Raw genomic sequence first — 19006 nt, 5'->3', positions numbered from 1 at the left:
TATACAAAATAATAGAGAGAGAGAGAGAGAGAGAGAGAGAGAGAGAGAGAGAGAAAGAAAGAGAGAGAAAAAAAAAATGATAGGGAAAGAGAGATGCAGAAGAGAAAAGACGTAGAAACATGAATACAACTCAAGTTCGCCAATTGTCAGCAATCAAGAACAATACCAAACATAGAAACACAAAAACAGCTGTAAATAAACACAAAGAGATAGAAAGAACAATCAGATACTCAGGTATGAGACAGGCAGGCATACCTGGTGTAATTATAACGTTGTATCCTGTGAGATCTCCATTGGTAAGGATTGGTTCTTGCCAATTAAGGACCAAGCGGTAAGAATAGACATCAACCTTGAGCTTATATACAGGGCCGGGTGCTGCAATGACAACAAGGACACAGAAAAGAAGTTTTAAAACCTGGAGCAGATAAAAACAAATAATTATAGTGTTTCAGGGTCTTACCTGCCTACATTTAATCCTGTATTAACCACTTCCTTGCATCATGAATATGGAGTAATTTCAAATTGATGTACCGGTAAGGTGGAAATGTTCATTTATATTCACATAAATCATTGATAACTAATACCAAGCATAAGGTGTAAAAATAATGATGTAGAGTTGTGAAAATGATTGCTTAATTAGCTATGTCCAATCAATGTTAGGCCAAAGATCCAACAGCGCAAATTTCCTGATACATGTACTATGTAAATGTACATGTATGTTCTCAAAAATAAAAACAATGAAAAACATGTATCATTCAAATGAATGGGGCATGTTTTGTACTCCATTCTTCAATAGCCTGATTGAGTAAGCAACTCCTGCACATGTTCCATCATTTTAAAACTATGTGTTTTCAAACTGTTCATAATATGTTGTTTTGGTTTTAGTTTAGCTCTCACATGGTTACTGCTTTGAGACTGATATACATACATCAGTGTTTCTTTTATGCTTAATTTCAATATCAAAACTCACATGCCAAATTTACAAATTTTGTTCTTTGTATCTGCTTGTTACAGTAATCAAACGCCATTACTGGATAAAGTTGTCGCAGACGAAATTGAAGTTAGCAGAGTGTTAATGAAGCGTAGGTGTTTTGATGCATGCATTTTAATTTGGATTTTAATCTGGCTTTAAATGATTCGATAGATGAAGATTCTCTGACTTCTGTGGGGAGCAGGTTCCATTTGGTGAATGGACTGGGTAGAAACATCTACTTATAGCAGTCCTTTTTAAATCTTCATTACAAAATCAATATCATCACAATTTTGGTAAGGATGCATCATCTGGGGGGTGTTTCACAAAGATTCTGAGTTTAACTTATCTCTAAGCTGGACTTAACAATTATGGAAAGCCGTTAGCATTTTTGAAAATATTTTGCAAAGGTTATTTTAAAAGGGATAAAATGTTGATTCAATTCATTCACATTTTTTAATATCAAGGAGATTTCATGTTCTTAATGTGGAATTTATGAAAAGACTATAATGCTTGAATTTTCGCTTTTGAATGTATTTTATTTAAAGGCTACAAATGGCTCTCCATAATGATTAAATCCAACTCAGAGTTAAGTTCGACTTGGGATCTTTGTGAAACACCCCCAGGAGTAACTGACTTACGTGCTGAATCAGTGACAACTTCCACAACATCTGATGCGGGACCTTCTCCAGCGTTTGTGAAAGCTTTGACTGTGATCTCATACGTGGTTGCAGCTTGGAGGTTTCCTACAACGCAAGGCGACTTGACACACATCTGCTTATCCTGACCGGATGCGATTTTCACATTGTAGTAAACCTGCAAGACAAAGAGAATTGGGGGTAGTTGAACACCACAGTGGACATGCAACATGAATATATGTATGTCAAGGAATGCTCCCCAGGGTGTGGGGAATGTGCAACATTGTATTTGGGTAAGCCTGAATCTGCTGACCGGGGTATTAATGTATCTGTAAAGCGCTAAGACACATCCTTGTATCGATGTATTGGGCATTATATAAAAGTGGAATATTATTATTATTATTATTATAGTTACATCCATAAGCATGTCTTCAAGGCGTGATGAGTTCTATCAAACAGTTCGCTTGTTGACAATACATCATGTACATGTGTCAACAGGAAATACTGTATATTATGTAAATTTGCATTCAAATGCATTTTTAGCACTGAGTGGAAGGATTTGATAATAATGCTGAAATGACTTTAAAGGTACTATGTCCCTTTTGCAGCCAACCTCAAATGCTGTAGAACTTTGCAGGAATTATGAATATGTCATGTATGTCCTATCTGTGAAATTTAAACGTTAGCAGTGTCCTCATATTCAAATTATGCAAGGAAAACTGTTTACTTGCTAGACTTCACCGTCAGACACTATTGAGTGACTGACTGGCTTTTTCTTCTTTGGTAATAACATACATGAAAAGAGTTGTAAAGGGTACATGAGCATTTGTCTACATCAATAACCCACTTCTTGTGATGGCCAAGATTAAACTGATTGAATCTTTGCACAACATAAAACGTATGACCATTCGGTACAATTGTCTGAAAATCAAGACTATTACTTTTGGGCTCTATAGCCCTAAAGTCGATTTGACAACTAATAGTTGTTATTTTCCCACTTGAAGAAATTTTCAAGCCCCATCTTTTTTACGGAAGTTCTAAATTAGTATTATCTTTCAAATGCAGTTGGAATTTAACTTTTTCATTTTTTTGGCCTGCAAATGGGACATAGTCCCTTTAAGCCTCAATCATCATTTCCACCCATGATTTCTTGGGAAGATTTTATGTTCTTCGTGATTTCAGGAGCTATTAAAACAAATGCAGTCATCCTGAACGTAGCTATCATTGTTATAACTTCCGGAGTCTATGATCTACAAGCATTGCTTTCTCTTTAGGCTCCATCATATTTCTTCCTTTATTTAAAATTAGTCTTATGTATTATTCTTTTCGTTTGTATAAATGCATCCCAAAAAATGATTACAAAAAATGTAACATGCCAAATGTAATGATGTGTTATACAACATGTGAAATATGAAAATAAACTGAAACTGAAACTGAACTGGACATAAGCTACTTAAACTGGGACAGATGCATCACTGCGAAGGTTTGTTTGTGAAACAAATGGCACTTGTTGGGAGACATTGCCTGTCATGGGATTGGCTAACTTACATTGTAGCCTCCGAGTTTTCCGTTGGCATCTTCTGGATCTATAGGTTCCCATGTGACGTTGACTTCATTAGCTGAGATGGCTTCCACTGTAACACCTGACGGAGAGGCACCCGGAGCTAGGTAGGTAGGAAACAGAGGGAAGGGAATCAGTTTGTAGCACAATGATATGGATGATGTGATTTAACATGGCATAAGGATTTGTTTACACATAAGCTTGTGAACTCCAGGATAACCAATCATGTGGCCTTACTACAACTCACATTTTTACTTATCAAATATAACATTTAAGTAGCATATGTAGTTTCCCTTTGGGGAAACAAAGAAAGAAAGAAAATCATTAAACAGATGGTGAACTCTTTTAAAGCCACAGAAAATTGTTTGCGTACTGGCGGGTATGCGAGAGGTCTTGCGAGTAGGCGGCGTACTATCAATCAATTATTCAAAATCAAAATGGCTGCCAACGCCGACCTGTCTACGATGGCCACTATTTGTGTTTCCCTTGTTTGATAGTTTTGTCGATTTGCCACCTTTGCCCCATTTCAACTTCCTCAAATATCAAGCAGGGTTGGGCAAGAGGCGAGGATATGATGGAGTGTTCCGGAAGGGGCATATATATATATATCTCCATAATGTCAACCAAAACGGTGTAAATTAGAATACGAAGGGAGGAAATCTATGCAGGCATTTACTATGAAGCATAGGACCCTGTGAGGTAGCCGTATACATTAATTAATCCTATGTACAAGTAGATTCAACAAATTTATAGATGTAGTTCGAAAATGATTACATCTTATCATGATCGTTAATTTTTTGTATCCCATTCATGTTCAATTTGTGTACGTTTCTATTTAATCACATGATTGTAATCCATGTAAATTGAGGTGTATGACTGCAATTATGAATTTTGTTTTAATGAATTAAAAATAATAAAATGACACTAATTAGGAAGGAATGAAAAGTGCATCCTTACCAGCTTCTCCAGAGAACCCATAATGAATCTCTGGCTCGGGTCCTGGTCCCCCACTATTCATTGATCGTACAGAGAACTCATACTCCTCGTAAGGTTTCCTGGCATTTACGATGAAATTCTGGATGATTCCAGTAGGATTAGCATCGGTGTTTTCTGGGTATACTGTATCCTTTACGAATGGTTCACTTGACATCCTGGGTCTGTATGCAACCTCGTAGTGGAAATCATCCCCACCGTAGTAGAAGGGGTGAATGGACTGAAACAAAGAATTCAAGTGACCATCAAGTTATGCTCAAGTAATGCTAAAGACACATCTAGTCAGTAGAAAGACTAGCTAATTCCGATGTAAACTGACTACTGAATGACCACTGCGAATGAGTATTTCTTGGGCCATCTAATGTTGTTTTAACTGTATATACCACAAGCAGTTCGGGTAATCAGACCTGCCAACCTCTGGAGTTCAAAAACTGTATTCTTTAATCCCAAAAGTTGTATTTTACTGACAAAAGTTGTATTCTTAAAAATAAACATGGACTGTTACGTGCATCAATGCCTCTTACAGTTCCTACATACAGGAAGAATTTTTTTTATGGATCATTGGTTGAATATGCATGATTTCGTCACGACGGGTGTGTTCGATGAACGAATGAATATCCCAAAATTGCCGTTGTGAGATGCTTAATAGGACAGAATGGGCATTTTGCCATTGAAAATGGCACACACACACACACACAAAATAAAAAAAATACAATTTAAAAAAAAAAAAAAAAAAAAAAAAAAGTTTTTTTTTTGTTGATTTTTTTGTTGAAAATCGTATTTTATCGAGGGAAATCGTACCGTCGTATTTGCTTCTAAAAATCGTACTAAATACGACTAAATCGTACTGGTTGGCAGGTCTGGGTAATATGTATCATATTTGGAGCAGCGCCATGAACGTCTGAGCTGGTGAATACCAGGGCTATAGAAGACATTATCATTATTATTGTCAAGAACCAAAAAATCATTGTCTATCTTTAACTACTACAGTTACACAAAGTGTTTGTATTGTTTATTCAAAATAGGAAATAAAAAGAAAATATATTCTTGATTTTTACATCTGTATATAATACCTTGATCACTATAAAAGAGACTGCCAAATAATCAGTAGAAATGTTAAGAATACAAAATTACAATCTTATCATCTTTGGAGGACCTACCTGCCATCTTATGACCATTGATTCGGGTCTAGTACCACTTCCGCTGACTTCGATTGGATTTTTAGAGGGTGGGGCAACTTGAGGATCGACCGTTGGAGCTATCTCTGCACTTGGTTCAGACTCCCCGATCTCGTTCACAGCAATGACACGGAACTTATAGTCCACGAACGGCTGCAGGTGAAGCACTTTGCGGTAGGGTGAAACATTAGCGGCTGTCTCGTTCTGTGAATGAGAGAGAGAGAGAGAGAGAGGGAGAGAGAGAGAGAAATACCATTTAATAACTGAATTCAAAATCACAACAGAAATTAAGATCAATAAGTGGGATAACGGTATTAGGAACATGGCGATAATGATGATGATATTGATGATGGTGATGTTGCCAATGATGATGCGCAGCTGCTGCTGCTGCTGATGATATCAAAGATGTTGAAAAACATAACATCTCTATGCACATCAAATGTGCTTTGAGCCCACTGCACGATACGATCTGACTATAGGCGGTGTTACACAGAGGCCAAAAATCTGGATTTTACTTATCCTCTTAATTGCTGTCTGTCATCAATTATTCCATTAAAAATCCTCTAACGAAGCAAGAAAATTCTCCCTTGAAAGGATTTTTTGAGGGATTTTTTTCAGGATTTTTCTGTGTGACACCGCCTAATGTTCCGATTTTTAAAAATTTGCAATAGCATTTGATATGAACATTCAAACATGCAAAATATTAATGACCAAGGATCTGAACATTCATATGATTAATGAAATCTAAATTTTAAGGGATTTCATGCTTTCTTGGAAGAGGAAAAGCTAAATCGGCTCAGAATTGTGGTGACGTCAGACCAGTAGTGCGATTGTCCATGATTTGAAGCACATTTAGCTTTTACTCTGACTAGAACATTTCAATGCACTAAAATTCTGCTTGTTAGTACTATGATCTTTATTTACATACTAAATGAAGAAGAAGTTTGTTTAGATCTCCTATCTAATACAAAATTGCAAATCGGATCACAGGAACATCATGTAGTGTGCGGTGGACTTTAGAAATACGACCCTCAACAGTGGGAAATCTGTCCCATGCTTTCAAGGCGAACTTACTGCTTGGAATTGCCAGTGCATATCTGCCCACTTGGTGTCGTACTGGATGATGTAATATTGGATAGGAGCATTGTTGTCATTGCCAGGCTCCCAGAAAAGGTCCATTGCAAACTCTTGTTCCTTGGCTCGCAGCTGCAGATTCTGAGGAGGACCAGGGTGACCTAGAAGAAACACAATGAAAATCAAATCTTAAATAAAACTTTTCATTTTTTTCTTCTAAAAACCAAAATACTGTATAACATGACATTGAAAACAACAAATCCTCACCTTCTTAAAATAATGGCCTAAGTCATATTTTGAAGAAAATTATATTTTTGCCCAAGCAACGAAAAAAATACACGGTGGCGACGGGCGATTCGCCCCCTAAACCTCTGAAATCGCCACGGTAAAAATCAAGACGAGGGCGAAAAAAAATCAATATATCTTGAAAAATCGCCCCCGCCATAAATTGATATTCCCTATGAATTAATAAACCAATTTATTGATGTGTCTGAGTGAAATCTCCGTTCCAACTACCAACTCCAAAACTAGAAACTTCCATCAACATTTTAAAAGTTTTGTGAGTTGCAGCGGATCGGCGGTCGTACCTACTGTAGCTAGATCTACAGCGGTATCCGCCTGCCTGCGCCTAAGCCCCCGGCGGCCGGACAGGCCACCGGCCCCGATGTAGTTTCGTGCACAGCATGAATGCATACGCAGTTCGCACACGTTCACAATACACAGAAACGTACTAGCTCAGCTCCAGCGCGCGCCCGCACGCTCCTTGTATGAAGCAAATAAGTATTTGCGAGTGACGAGAGCTCAACTGCTAGCGACCAAATTGGTACGTAATATGTTTATTTAGTCTTTTTTCTGGCCCTAATTTTTATCATGGACAATGCAATCCCATTAAAAAAAATGTTATTCCGTCTAAAATTGTGTTATTTATAAGTTAAAACCATTAAATGCGAGTATATTTTTACTGTTGTCCCACATACTGATATATTTGTAATAACGAAACGTGCAAAATCAATGCCGGATTTTTTCCTGTAAAATCGGTATAAAGCAAGTTTCATACACAGAAATTGAATTTTGTTATAAAAAAAAACGTAAATAAATATATAAAGGATGTTCCTACTCCTCAGAATCTTTCTTACAACTGTTTAATTAAATTAAATTATTTATATACGATCGATGCCAGGCCAATTGTCATGAGTGATGACATCAATTTCTGTCTACGAAATGAAACTAGCTTTGGCTTGGCCTTTAGAATTAGAGTCTATAAAAAAAAAATAAGGCCATGATTTTGCATGTTTCGGCATAACAAATAGACCCTACATCGGTATGTGGGACAACAGTAAAAATATTTACTCACATTTAATGGTTATAAATGGTCTAAATAACACAATTTTAAAGGGAGTTGGTCTCCATTTTTTTTTAATGGGATTGCATTGTCCATGATAACAATTAAATTTGGGACAGAAAAAAAGACTAAATAACATATTACCTACCAATTTGGTTGCTAGTAGTATGATGGCTAAGGAAAAACACAACTTAATGTTACAGCTTACAATATGGCTTTAAGGAAGTAGCCCCTTGGTTTTTTTTTAGGCAATGGGGAAAAGTAGCCCCCATAAAAAAATTAATTCCTAGCCCGCGTGTCAGTGATAATATTTTCTTAGGATATGAAAAACGAACAGTTAAACAAAACACTCCTTTTGACAAGTTTTAGTTACATGTATATGTAAATCATAAAGCCACACGTTTAACACAAAGTGAATAAATCACGGGTATCTGAATGTCTGCAATACTCTACATGACATATGTACGCTACAATTGTATCTATATTTGCCTTTGCTTGGAATTTAATTAGGTAAAACCGCGTTTTAAAAAAATACAACCTTTAAAAAAAAAAAGCCCCCCTGAGCTCCAAAATAGCCACCGCAAAATAATTAAGGGGGGCTATTTTTTTAAGGGAAAATCTGAAAAGAGCCCTCGTAAAAAAAAAAGGAATTTTTTGGTTGTGCCCAAGTCATCTCTATACGAGACTATCCACCTATGTTAAATGGCATGTCGGCTGAATTGAACATATTTACCGGTATACTGCTTATGCCCAGTTAGTATAATGGCCTTAAGTCAAGCATGTGACTTAGGCCATTTTAATTTTTGGCCTGTGTCAAGAAATGTGAGGCATCAACAAAGACGACTGAGATGGAAATGTGTTAATTTCCTTTAACTATATTGTATGTAGTGGGAATAAATGAAGTGAACTGTAAAATTGCCTACTGAAAGTCACAACGGCATGATTGCAGATTGGCTTAAGTAATCTAATCCTCTCATGAAACAGATTTGATACACAGCATTATTTGTATTTCAATAGTCATATATCCCCAAGCCCTTTCTGTATAAAATGAGCAAAAGATCCATTTATTCTGTTTGGTTCAATTTCTCTGTTTTCTCAAATCTTGAAAATATGACTTAGGTCATTATTTTAAGAAGGTGACTATATATAAATAAGCTCTGCAAAATTGTTAAAACTCAAGTAATTTCTTTAAGCTCTTTCTACTGTGTTGAATGACATAATTTATCATAACATTTATCAAATAAGGGCTTGTTAGCACATTTGCTGTTTCAAAACCACTTCAGAATTGATGATGATGATCAGAATTGTATAGTGCCATATTTCTGACAAACTATCATAAGCACTGGCTCCTCCAATGAAGGCAGTATTTACATATTTACTGAAAACGTTATTAGTTTTGAGTCATGATTTGGAAGAGCTACATTTATTCGCTACAGGGGCATCTTGTGAATCAGTTCAACAGCTCCTAATGGTACGAGCAATAAACGGTTTCTAAGGTGTCACGATAGATATCATTTTCGTACCTTTCACAACGAGTTGAGCAGAAGCATTCACTGAGTGAACTGTGTCTGTACTCTCATCAAGGGTTGTTTCCACAAAGCATGTATAGGTTCCTGAATTAGAAAACATGGCGTTGTCTATTCTCAAGGAGTTGTCCTATTGAGGAAAGAATAAGAACTAATATTAGTACAGTGATCTCATTTAAACTTTTTTCATTTCTTCAATCAAAAAGACTATTCAGGCATTTCAAAATGAGCAATACTAAATGTTTTTATAATTTTAAAAACTACCAATTATCTCTATAACAAATGTATCTGAAAAAATATTAAGCAGAGCATTGTGTTTAAAAAATCTGTGTATACAATTATAGTGTTTAAAAAAAAAAAACCAAACAATTTCTGAAACAATTATGGAAGAAAAAGGGAAATAAAAACATCCCAAAGATACAAAACAATTATCACTTTACCAACAAACAGTGATAAAGATTAGGACTTATATCTACAATAAACAGACGAGCTCGTTTTTCGGATTTGAACCCTCAGATGGATAATAATCATTTCCTTTCTCTGACAAGTGACACAATACAATAATGAAAAATCAACCAAAATGAGAGAAAGATATCGTCGTTGGCAAAGACAAACAAAGACCTATCTAAATGTTATGTCTATTACATGCATGAGTTTCAATGAGTTTCAATGACAAATGACAAAAATCAGTGACAAATCTGCTGTTAACCAATCAGAAGCAAGGATTTCAGTAACTTATAACAAAAACTGTCATTTGTCACTGATGACAAGTTTTGTGAAATGGGTCCCTGTAGTAGCATGCATATTGACCTGATTAGCCTCGAGTCTCTGACCGTCTTTCATCCAGTAGGTTTCAGGTTTATCGAGCTCATGGTCATACGTGATCTCACACTGGAAGGTGGCTGTAGTGTCCTCTCGAACCGTCAGATCAGCAGGGGGGAGGGTGATTATTGTCTTGCCTGTTCAGTGGTTGTAGGAGGAATGGGAGGGAGAGAGAGATCACAAGTTTAATTTTTCATCTTTATTGCCATCTTGTACTTGTTATACCTGGCTGTTTGGCTCACTATTGTATATTTACTGTATCTTTAACTTTATTGTATTACTTGTAAACATGATCAGTTTTGGTCCTTGGAACTTTGAATCATGTATTTTATGTCTTTTTATACCGGAAAAAAAAAAAAAAAATTCAACAAAAAAAAAAAACAATTCAAAATGAATATCATCTCTCTTTATCAACTTCATTGTGCTATGCTGCAGATCAGCATAATATTGTTCTTTTTTTTTTAGACGGGTTACATGACCACTTGAAGTAAACATTAGTATATTGGGGTAAACAATATATTTCAAAATCTTGCAAACACAGGAGTCTGTAGATATTGCTCCTTTTGTATTCAACAGAAAATTAATAATAAATTTTAGTTTGGGCAGAACTAAGAAAAAATGGTACTTGCAACCCTATGCAAGAGAAATAAGAGAAGGGATTATAACTAAGAAAATCTAAATCAAAACTAAAAAGAAGCCAAAAAATAAAAATTAATATTAAAAAACCACCTCTCACCTAGCACTGTCAGGGTTGCACTACCCGTCGCCTCATAATCTTGTCCATCGATAGAGTTTTCTGCTGTGCATTCATATGCTCCGCTATCCACTTCCAAGGCATTGTTGATCACTATGCTTCCCAACGGTTCATCGATGGTGTATTTGTCCCCATTGGTCAACTGGTTCATAATAGGGGTGAAAAAGAGAGAGAGAGTGTGTCATAGACTTGATAATAACAATAAGTTCTGCTATAGCACATTTCAGGACCATAGGCCCTCACAATGCACTTTACAATTAACAATTCATGGTGACCCATATAAAAAAAATAACTTTTAAGGGCTTTTTTGAAACTTCAACATCTGTAATGGAGCGTAGCGATACTGGGAGAGCGCTTCAAAGTTTTGGGCCTCCACATGCCAGTGCTGTCACCATAGAGTGTATAATATTGACCCTCTTTCGCCATTATATTGGACTGAATTAGACTGGAGATACTCACTCATCTGGGTCAAAATTATATACCTTCTGGGGACAGTACTCATGGTACTGCAACAGTACAGCTGAGAGTGCTTCTTCTTCATGAGGACTGATTTTCATTAGAACTAATTATTTTCACACTTATCTGGGCCAACATTATATACTTAAAAGCCACAACAAAAAATCCACATAAATGATAACAGAGAAAGGTCACATTTTCTTTTCACAAATCTAGCATCAGTGCAAAAATGAGTACTCTCATTCTTTATGTTGTTAACTGATATGAATGCAGTGTGCAGAGATACGAAAAAAGCAACAGAAGTGTTAAGAATGTTGAACAGCCTGCTCACCACTGATCCCTTGAAGGTCCATGTTATTGTTGGAGTAGGTCTTCCTTCAACATGGCAGGTGAATGCGGCAGAGCTATCCTCTACAACACTCAGTTTCCTCGTCACAGGTGTGAAACTAGGTATCCTAGCAGGGATGGCTGGAGGGAGAGAGATAAAAAGTCATGTCAGAGATAACAATATACAATGTGAGTAACAGATTATAATATACTACTATCACTCGACTCCTTATTCATTTGATTTACTCACTTTTCCTGTTGTGTCCATTGAGGTGGCAGTACCATAATGATCAAATCAAATAATCAAAATAAGAGTGCAAGGCTGATCACGACTCCTTCTCCAAACAAAAACCATGCCATTATTATAGCATGAAAGAACATCATCATGCCTTTCCTCCATATTAAGACAGTTAATAATTGATGGTTGGTTATTGTTGTACCTGACTGCTATTAAAGAAAGGATGTATATGCTTGGAAGTAAGCAACCTGGGGAACAACGCCTTTAAGTCCTCCCCGAGGGACTTGGTAATGAGGATTAATGCATTTCCAAAGGGCACTAGCGCATCGACTTAGTTTCGAGCCCAGGACCTCCCGGTTACGAGACCACTGCTCTACCACTGAGCTATCGTACCATTTTGGACGGATTTCAAAGTTACCAAGTATACTCACAGACTACATTTAGTACAACACTGGTGAGTTCCTCTTTGTACTTGTTGGTAGCTATACACTGGAACACATTGCTGTCTGTTGTCTGTAGGTTTGAGATAGATATGGTTGCCAACTGGGGGTTTCCAGTCACCACAGTCCATCTTTCTGCATCTATGTTGGCTGTCAAAGGAGAAAGAAAATATTTCTAAACAACCGAAAGTATAGATTTAAAGGCCTTATTTGTACAGTTTTGGTAAGGCTTCAGAAAAATTTCATAACATTTCTTTGATTTCAGATGATAATTAACAAGATACTTGTAATACTATGCTGCTATTAAGTTTTTCCTCAAGAGAAATATTCAACAAATAAGATGTAAGAAAAAATGTATACGCCTGGCCTAGCACAAAAATTAAAACAACGTCAATTAGCACTAGACAATTATGAGGATTGTGTGTCTGCCACACACATGCCATCAGTTTGGTAGGGTCCTAGTGAAGGGTAGTATTTAGCTGTGATCTAGCATTCCTTCTGAATATATATATATATATTGAAGATTACTACAAATCATGGATGGAATATCAAATAAAAATCTGACATATAACTTTTGATTCAAGGAGAACACAATAGACATATTTCACTCAATTTCCTTTCTGCTATCAAACTGTAAATAATTTTTTTATTAAAATAAAAAAAACATGTAGGTTGACTTTACTTCCACATCATCATCCTGCTATACAACTTCTACTAACAGTTCTGTTTCCACTGTAGCACCATTAAGTACTACTGATTTTTTGCTCCCTATACTTATTACTTTAACTTCAGTCTATTTTGAACTTTCAATATCATAACATAATTTGTATCTTACAAAATAGGATGAATTCATCTCTTTGAAGCTTGAAGGGTGTTAACTCATATACTTTAAAATAATGCCCTTCTGTATCTGAGCAGAAAAACTGTTCTTTTTACATTTATAATAGATATAGGTGCAGCTAGAATGGAGAGAGTCCTCTTGGTTCCACACTGAAATGAAAATCCCTATAGCTGCTCTTACATTCAAAGTCAGCCCAAGGTTGTCCGTTAACAAGCCAAACGACAGTGGGTGCTGGAACACCCTCGGAACGGCATTCGATGTCCACTGATTCACCAGGTCCCTTGGTTTCATCGGAGGGTGGGGCTGGGAAATAGGGCGCAGCTAAATACACGAAAAGGAAGAGAAAGGTAACAAAATGGTTCTGTTAAATGTATCACTATGAGCTCAGTCTTTTCCAATTGTTTTATAAAAGATAGACATTCACTTAAATACATGTTTTTTATGATATCCTTGTATAGTTTATTTCCTGTAAAGTCAATAGCGTAACAACTTATTTATATCCCACAACACTGAAACAACTGGTTCAATTTATAACAAAGTAGAAGAAAATAAAATGGACTACTACAAAAGGTCTCAATATACAACTACTTAACATTGTACCATATTCATTTGACAGAGTAAGACTTTAAGCACAGATGTAGTTATTACTATCAGGATATAGTATACAACTACCGGTAAGCATTTGCAGGCATTCATTTTTGTTCTCCATATTATAGTATTAATGACTGCTTTGAATATTAAAGCAGTCATTAATACTTTTATATGCCGAAAAAAAATAGACTAAAAAATAAAAAATAAAAAATAAAAAAACTTTTGTCGAAGATGGGATTCGATCTCTTGCGTACAAAAGGCGATGAAACTAAAGTCAGCGTCTTATACCGCTCGGCCATCGCGCTTTGTTGACATACTTTGCAGTTTTCTCTAATATATAGATTAAAATGGATTGAAAACGGCTTCGAGTGGTGGATGCTTCGCGGCTGCTCGATTAAATGGGCCCTACTTTTACTTTTGCAATGCATATTGGCACGAACTTAGATCAAGATCTATCGGCAGATGTTGTTTTTTTGTTTTTGGAAGTTTATTTTCGTCTTTATGTCAACAATGCAAGATAAAATTGTCGGTAAGATCGATCGAGATTCAATTGTATTGAAATTACCGACCAATTCTTCGCACACGTACGGTATCCTCGATCGCTCAAACCATTTTTTAACATGTAAACCTATAGGGTAACCATGGAGACTGACCTATTTTCCCAATAACCATGGTTATTGGGAAAATAGGTCTGTTTTTACAGGAACAGTTAAAGTTTATGAATGCAATTTCGACCAATCAGATTGCTGGATTACTTAAGTGAGGTATATAAACATCATTATTTGACTTTTAACTTACATTCCACAGTAACTACTGTGCTAAATTCATCCTGTCCTCCTTCATTTGATGCAACACATGTATACGTTCCCTTGTCACTGTTCTCGACAGTGGAGATGACCAGCTCCTGCCCGGATTCTTCGATAGAAATTCGTCCTCCAGACTGTAGCTGCTCCTCTCCTCGCTTCCATGTGATTTCAGGGGTTGGGCTGGAGAAAATTTTCATGCAATAGGCCATTATTAAAATGTAATCATATTAAATGCACAAATCTTTGTTAAGTGCTTCATTACAAATTATTCAATTCATCTGTTACAAATAATTGTATTTTAAATAGTCAGTATGCGAATTGCACACATTACGTGTTGTTAGGTAGGACATGCCATAATGTTTGTCCTACCTAGCAACAACTAATGTATGCAATTTGCATTCCGATCATTGAAATTATTCAAAACAGGTGAATTAATTAACTTATGACATGACAATTAACAAAGATTTGCACTTTAAATAAAATTACATTACAAAAATAGCTAACTCACAATGTTATACCCTACAATATTTTTTTTCTTCCAAACCATTAGAATTGAATTTTTTAAGAATTTGTACCAATATTGTTACAAAATGAGATACATGTATATGCAAGAAAAGTAAGGACAAAACACATCTCCATTATGGAAGAGGGAAGTTGGTAAAATTAAGGAAAAGAGAGAGAGAGAGAGGGAGAAGAAAGAGAGAGAAAGAGAGAGAGAGAGAGAGAGAGAGAGAGAGAGAGAGGAAGGGAGAGGGTAAACCTTAAAATCATACTTACTATCCATAAGCAATGCATTTCAGCTTAAATGACTGAGTTCTGATGGCGATTTCGCTTGCTGCTGGTTTAGTGACTAAGCTGGCTCCACTTTCAATTGGTGGCAAATCTGAAAGCATACAGTTATTGATAAACAAGTTTAGTTATACTCCAACATGGAAATATTGATGATTGGTCAGTCATCAAATATAAAAGCAAAAAGCTCGTAAATGAAGAACATGTGAACCCACTGCTTCAAATCCTATCCAAGGGGCTGGGTAATTGAAGATCAATGCCTTCCCAAGAGACACTAGTACATCAACTTGGATTTACATGTAAACCTAGAATCTTCTGCTTACAAGACTACTACTCTTTCACTGAAAAAATCATAAAGGTAATGATGATGATGGTAATGATGATGGAGGCGGTGATCATACTGCTGCTGTTACTACTACTACTACTACTCTATCTACTTACTACTTATTACCTACTACGTACTACTAACTACTTATTACTTACTACTTACTACGGTACTAACTACTTACTACTTACTACTTAGCACTTACTACTTACTTCTTCCTACTTACTACTTACTACTTATAATGCCCAAGTATTCTTATGCAAGAAACAAATCTATATCAAAATGGTATAATTTTGTTCCAAATATTAATGAAAATATGTGCATTATTATTCCCTGATTAAGATGCATTTTTACAATGATGGCTAAAATACTATGAAGATGAAGATTTTAGAACTTCAACAGTAATTTTAACATTACTTAATTTAAAACTCTTGGTTATCTTTGCAATAAAACTTTTGAGAATATACAAATTGATGCTACATGAATTTACGATTGACATGAATAAAATGTTTGAAGGTAGTAGTGTGGCTAATTTGCAGTCGACATGATTCTCATAAACAAAGTATCTGGTTATAGTTACAGCCAGGGCATATCAACCAGTATGTGGTATTAAAGAATGGCAAGACAGAAGGATAGAAAAAGAGAAAGATAGGGAAAAGAGTGGGATAGAATGATAGAGAAGAACTGTGGATGGAAGAAGAGGATCGTATCAAAGAGAAAGATGGGATAGAGAATACGAAAAAGAAAAATTATTTACAAGGACAATGCCTTTTGAAATAAATTATTTTAATCATCAGCATGCATAATCTTCATGTGAAGCAATACACTAGTAGATTAAATTTTAACACATTCTGTTATATATTTTTTTAATTCATGGTTAAAATCACGCAGTTTGCAGGCTTACATAACATGTTATACATGCAACAAAAAAAAAAAACAAAAAAAAAAAAGTTTCTAAGGACAGGACTTACAAACATATAAGAGAAAGAGAATGAAAGAGAGAACACAAGAGAGGGGGGGGGGGGGTGGATGAATCAGAAAAGGGAATCAATCAGCCCTTTAAAAACAAAAGTTCCTGTTAAAATAGGTAGGCCCCTAGACATGCATCATTAGCATGTAGTGTTAGCATGCTATGTTAGTCTGAGGTGCATGCAAAATACAGGGAACAAAACAAAAATTGGTTAGATATATTCACATTACGTTTATCAAATTCATTTAAAATTTTATTGAAATCCTCATGAATGTTGGTCAAAGGATGCATCCTATGAAATCCATCTCTCTCCTAGAGGTATATGACTATATATGTTTAAAATGAATACATCTACATTGCCAATTTGCCATCTTGCTAAACTTCAAAAACCAAAATGCATTTACTGAGTACCACTGTGACCTATAGAGGACGCTATTCATAAAACAGTGTTAGAAAAATATTGACTATTTGTATGAAAGGTTAGAATATTAGAAGGAATGATGCCTGTACATCAGGCATCAAATAAAAACAAAGGGGAGAGTTAGGCATTCCACAAAATGCATCATGAAGGCCCATTGGTCATTCCTTTCTTGCACTTGCAGCTCGCTGGTACCTCTTTTTGAAATGTGTAATGTCGGTGGTTCATCATAAAAATTGTCAGAAACAGCCCCCAACGTGAACCGAGAGTTCTGACGGCGGAACCTCAGCGATTTGGGGGCTGTTTCTTTCTTGTTGCGGTTGTTCTGAATCTCTTCCTCATCGGCTACACTCGCGAAACAAGGGCGTAATTAACAAATATCCAAGCACCGTGAGAGAAGAGAGGGAAGGGTTTGGGGGATTAGTTCAGAAAGGAGGCACGTCAAACAATCAATCTTTTGAGAAAGAACAACATTCGTAACAGACTAGGATCAAGTGTTCACAGTGTTCACTACGCAATACAGACAGTTAAAACACAAACAAACAATTAGAGTACCAAGGGATGTAAACAGATTGTGGAAGGGAGAGCATTGCAATGTCAAACCATGTTTCTGAGATTAATAATTGATGTATTAATTTTCAAACTACCAGTATCCAAAATATAGAAATACCATGTAAATCAAAAGATGATTTTTGTACCTTGCCAATGAAGCTATTAAACTGGATTATTTCTACACTTAATGAGTCATAACTTTTTTTGTGCAAATGGACCCCGTTTGTGTTGCACTGGTCAGGGACTCTAGCACCGATTTTGATATAGCCATCTCTATATATAGGACATCTGGGAAAATTTTGTGCATATCTAAAGCTCCGCGTCAGAAAGGTTCTACTTTTAACACTAAGTCAAATTTCCAGCTTAACATCTGTACAAAAGACATATGTACTTTGTTTTTTTCATTCAAAGATGTATGTTAAAGGGATCGTTTAACAATGTTAAATCTGAGAAACACGGCCCTACGTGTTATCAGTGTCTGTGATATGGTGTAATATTGAAGCCCTGCAAAAATTGCGCTTCAAAATGATCAAGAAGTGCCTCAAAAAAGTAAAAAAAAATTTGAGTGACCGGTTTTACCATACTCGTTTTCCCCAATATACTGTAGTGTTATGAAAACCGTCAGGCGAACGATTTTCAAAATTTGTAATTCCAATCATAAATATCTTGATAATCAGACAGGCGATCGGCTTGTAAAAGTCATGGGGTTCCTGAATGACCTAAAGGTTTATAATTATCATTGCATCATGAGCTAAATCCTGAATTTTGTTTCAGAATCTGAGACAAAGTTACCGGATCCCTTTAATAGATACTTGTGTCCAAAAAGGTCTGTTTTGCCTTCAAACTTTTGATTTTTCAGTCTAGATAGTGGTTAAAATTCTATGAGAATACTGTTTTGAGAAACTATACACAGACAAAAACCAACAATTTTGAATCCAAATACAAACTTTCATCCCACAGGTAGACATTGTGTGTTGGCTGAGTAAAAACATGAAACACAAGTCAGCGCCTGGTTTAAAAACTAAAATGGCCAAGGTATAATTATCTCAAAGTGTTCCGATTTGACCAACATGTTATTAAATCTTTCTTCTAAAAATTGTACTACTTATCAATGTTTTTTTTTTGTTATTTGTTGAAAATATTCTGATAGAGATTTTGGTGAATTCTAAAGTAAAAATCTGGTACACTTCTACCCCTAAAAAGAATTAACAAGAAGGGAGAAAAAGACAGACGTTCACACAAACAAAAACAAAAACAATCAAATATAATATGCAAATCGAACATTAATCATTACAGAATTAAACGATTAATGATTTGGAGAGAGACAGATACACTACCATTTCAACAACTGTATCTAGTGAGGTTTCATCATGAGTTATCTCAGAATCATTGCTA

At 35.8% G+C, this 19006-nt stretch overlaps 1 protein-coding gene across 5 annotated transcripts in view; it reads right to left on the bottom strand.

The window, feature by feature from the left end:
- Nucleotides 1–19006, bottom strand: part of LOC579742 (neuronal cell adhesion molecule) — a 164958-nt gene that overhangs the window by 32976 nt on the left and 112976 nt on the right. For 4 of the 5 annotated variants that reach the window (XM_030972696.1, XM_030972700.1, XM_030972698.1 and 1 more), the window contains 15 exons: nt 17255–17404; nt 15335–15440; nt 14550–14737; nt 13341–13481; nt 12311–12469; nt 11646–11782; nt 10841–11000; nt 10093–10241; nt 9280–9412; nt 6415–6575; nt 5323–5544; nt 4127–4382; nt 3157–3272; nt 1612–1786; nt 256–375 (listed from right to left, as the gene is read on the bottom strand). In XM_030972696.1, coding sequence (XP_030828556.1) covers nt 256–375; nt 1612–1786; nt 3157–3272; nt 4127–4382; nt 5323–5544; nt 6415–6575; nt 9280–9412; nt 10093–10241; nt 10841–11000; nt 11646–11782; nt 12311–12469; nt 13341–13481; nt 14550–14737; nt 15335–15440; nt 17255–17404 — 2373 coding nt within the window. The remainder of the gene's footprint in view (nt 1–255; nt 376–1611; nt 1787–3156; nt 3273–4126; nt 4383–5322; nt 5545–6414; nt 6576–9279; nt 9413–10092; nt 10242–10840; nt 11001–11645; nt 11783–12310; nt 12470–13340; nt 13482–14549; nt 14738–15334; nt 15441–17254; nt 17405–19006) is intronic. The other variant, XM_030972701.1, reaches the window with a different exon arrangement.

Source organism: Strongylocentrotus purpuratus, unplaced genomic scaffold, assembly GCF_000002235.5.
Source record: "Strongylocentrotus purpuratus isolate Spur 01 unplaced genomic scaffold, Spur_5.0 spur5_scaffold_6, whole genome shotgun sequence".
NCBI classification, from domain to species: Eukaryota; Metazoa; Echinodermata; class Echinoidea; order Camarodonta; family Strongylocentrotidae; genus Strongylocentrotus; species Strongylocentrotus purpuratus.
Note: the sequence above shows the minus strand (reverse complement) of the source record. Positions and strands in the feature narration are given on the sequence as shown.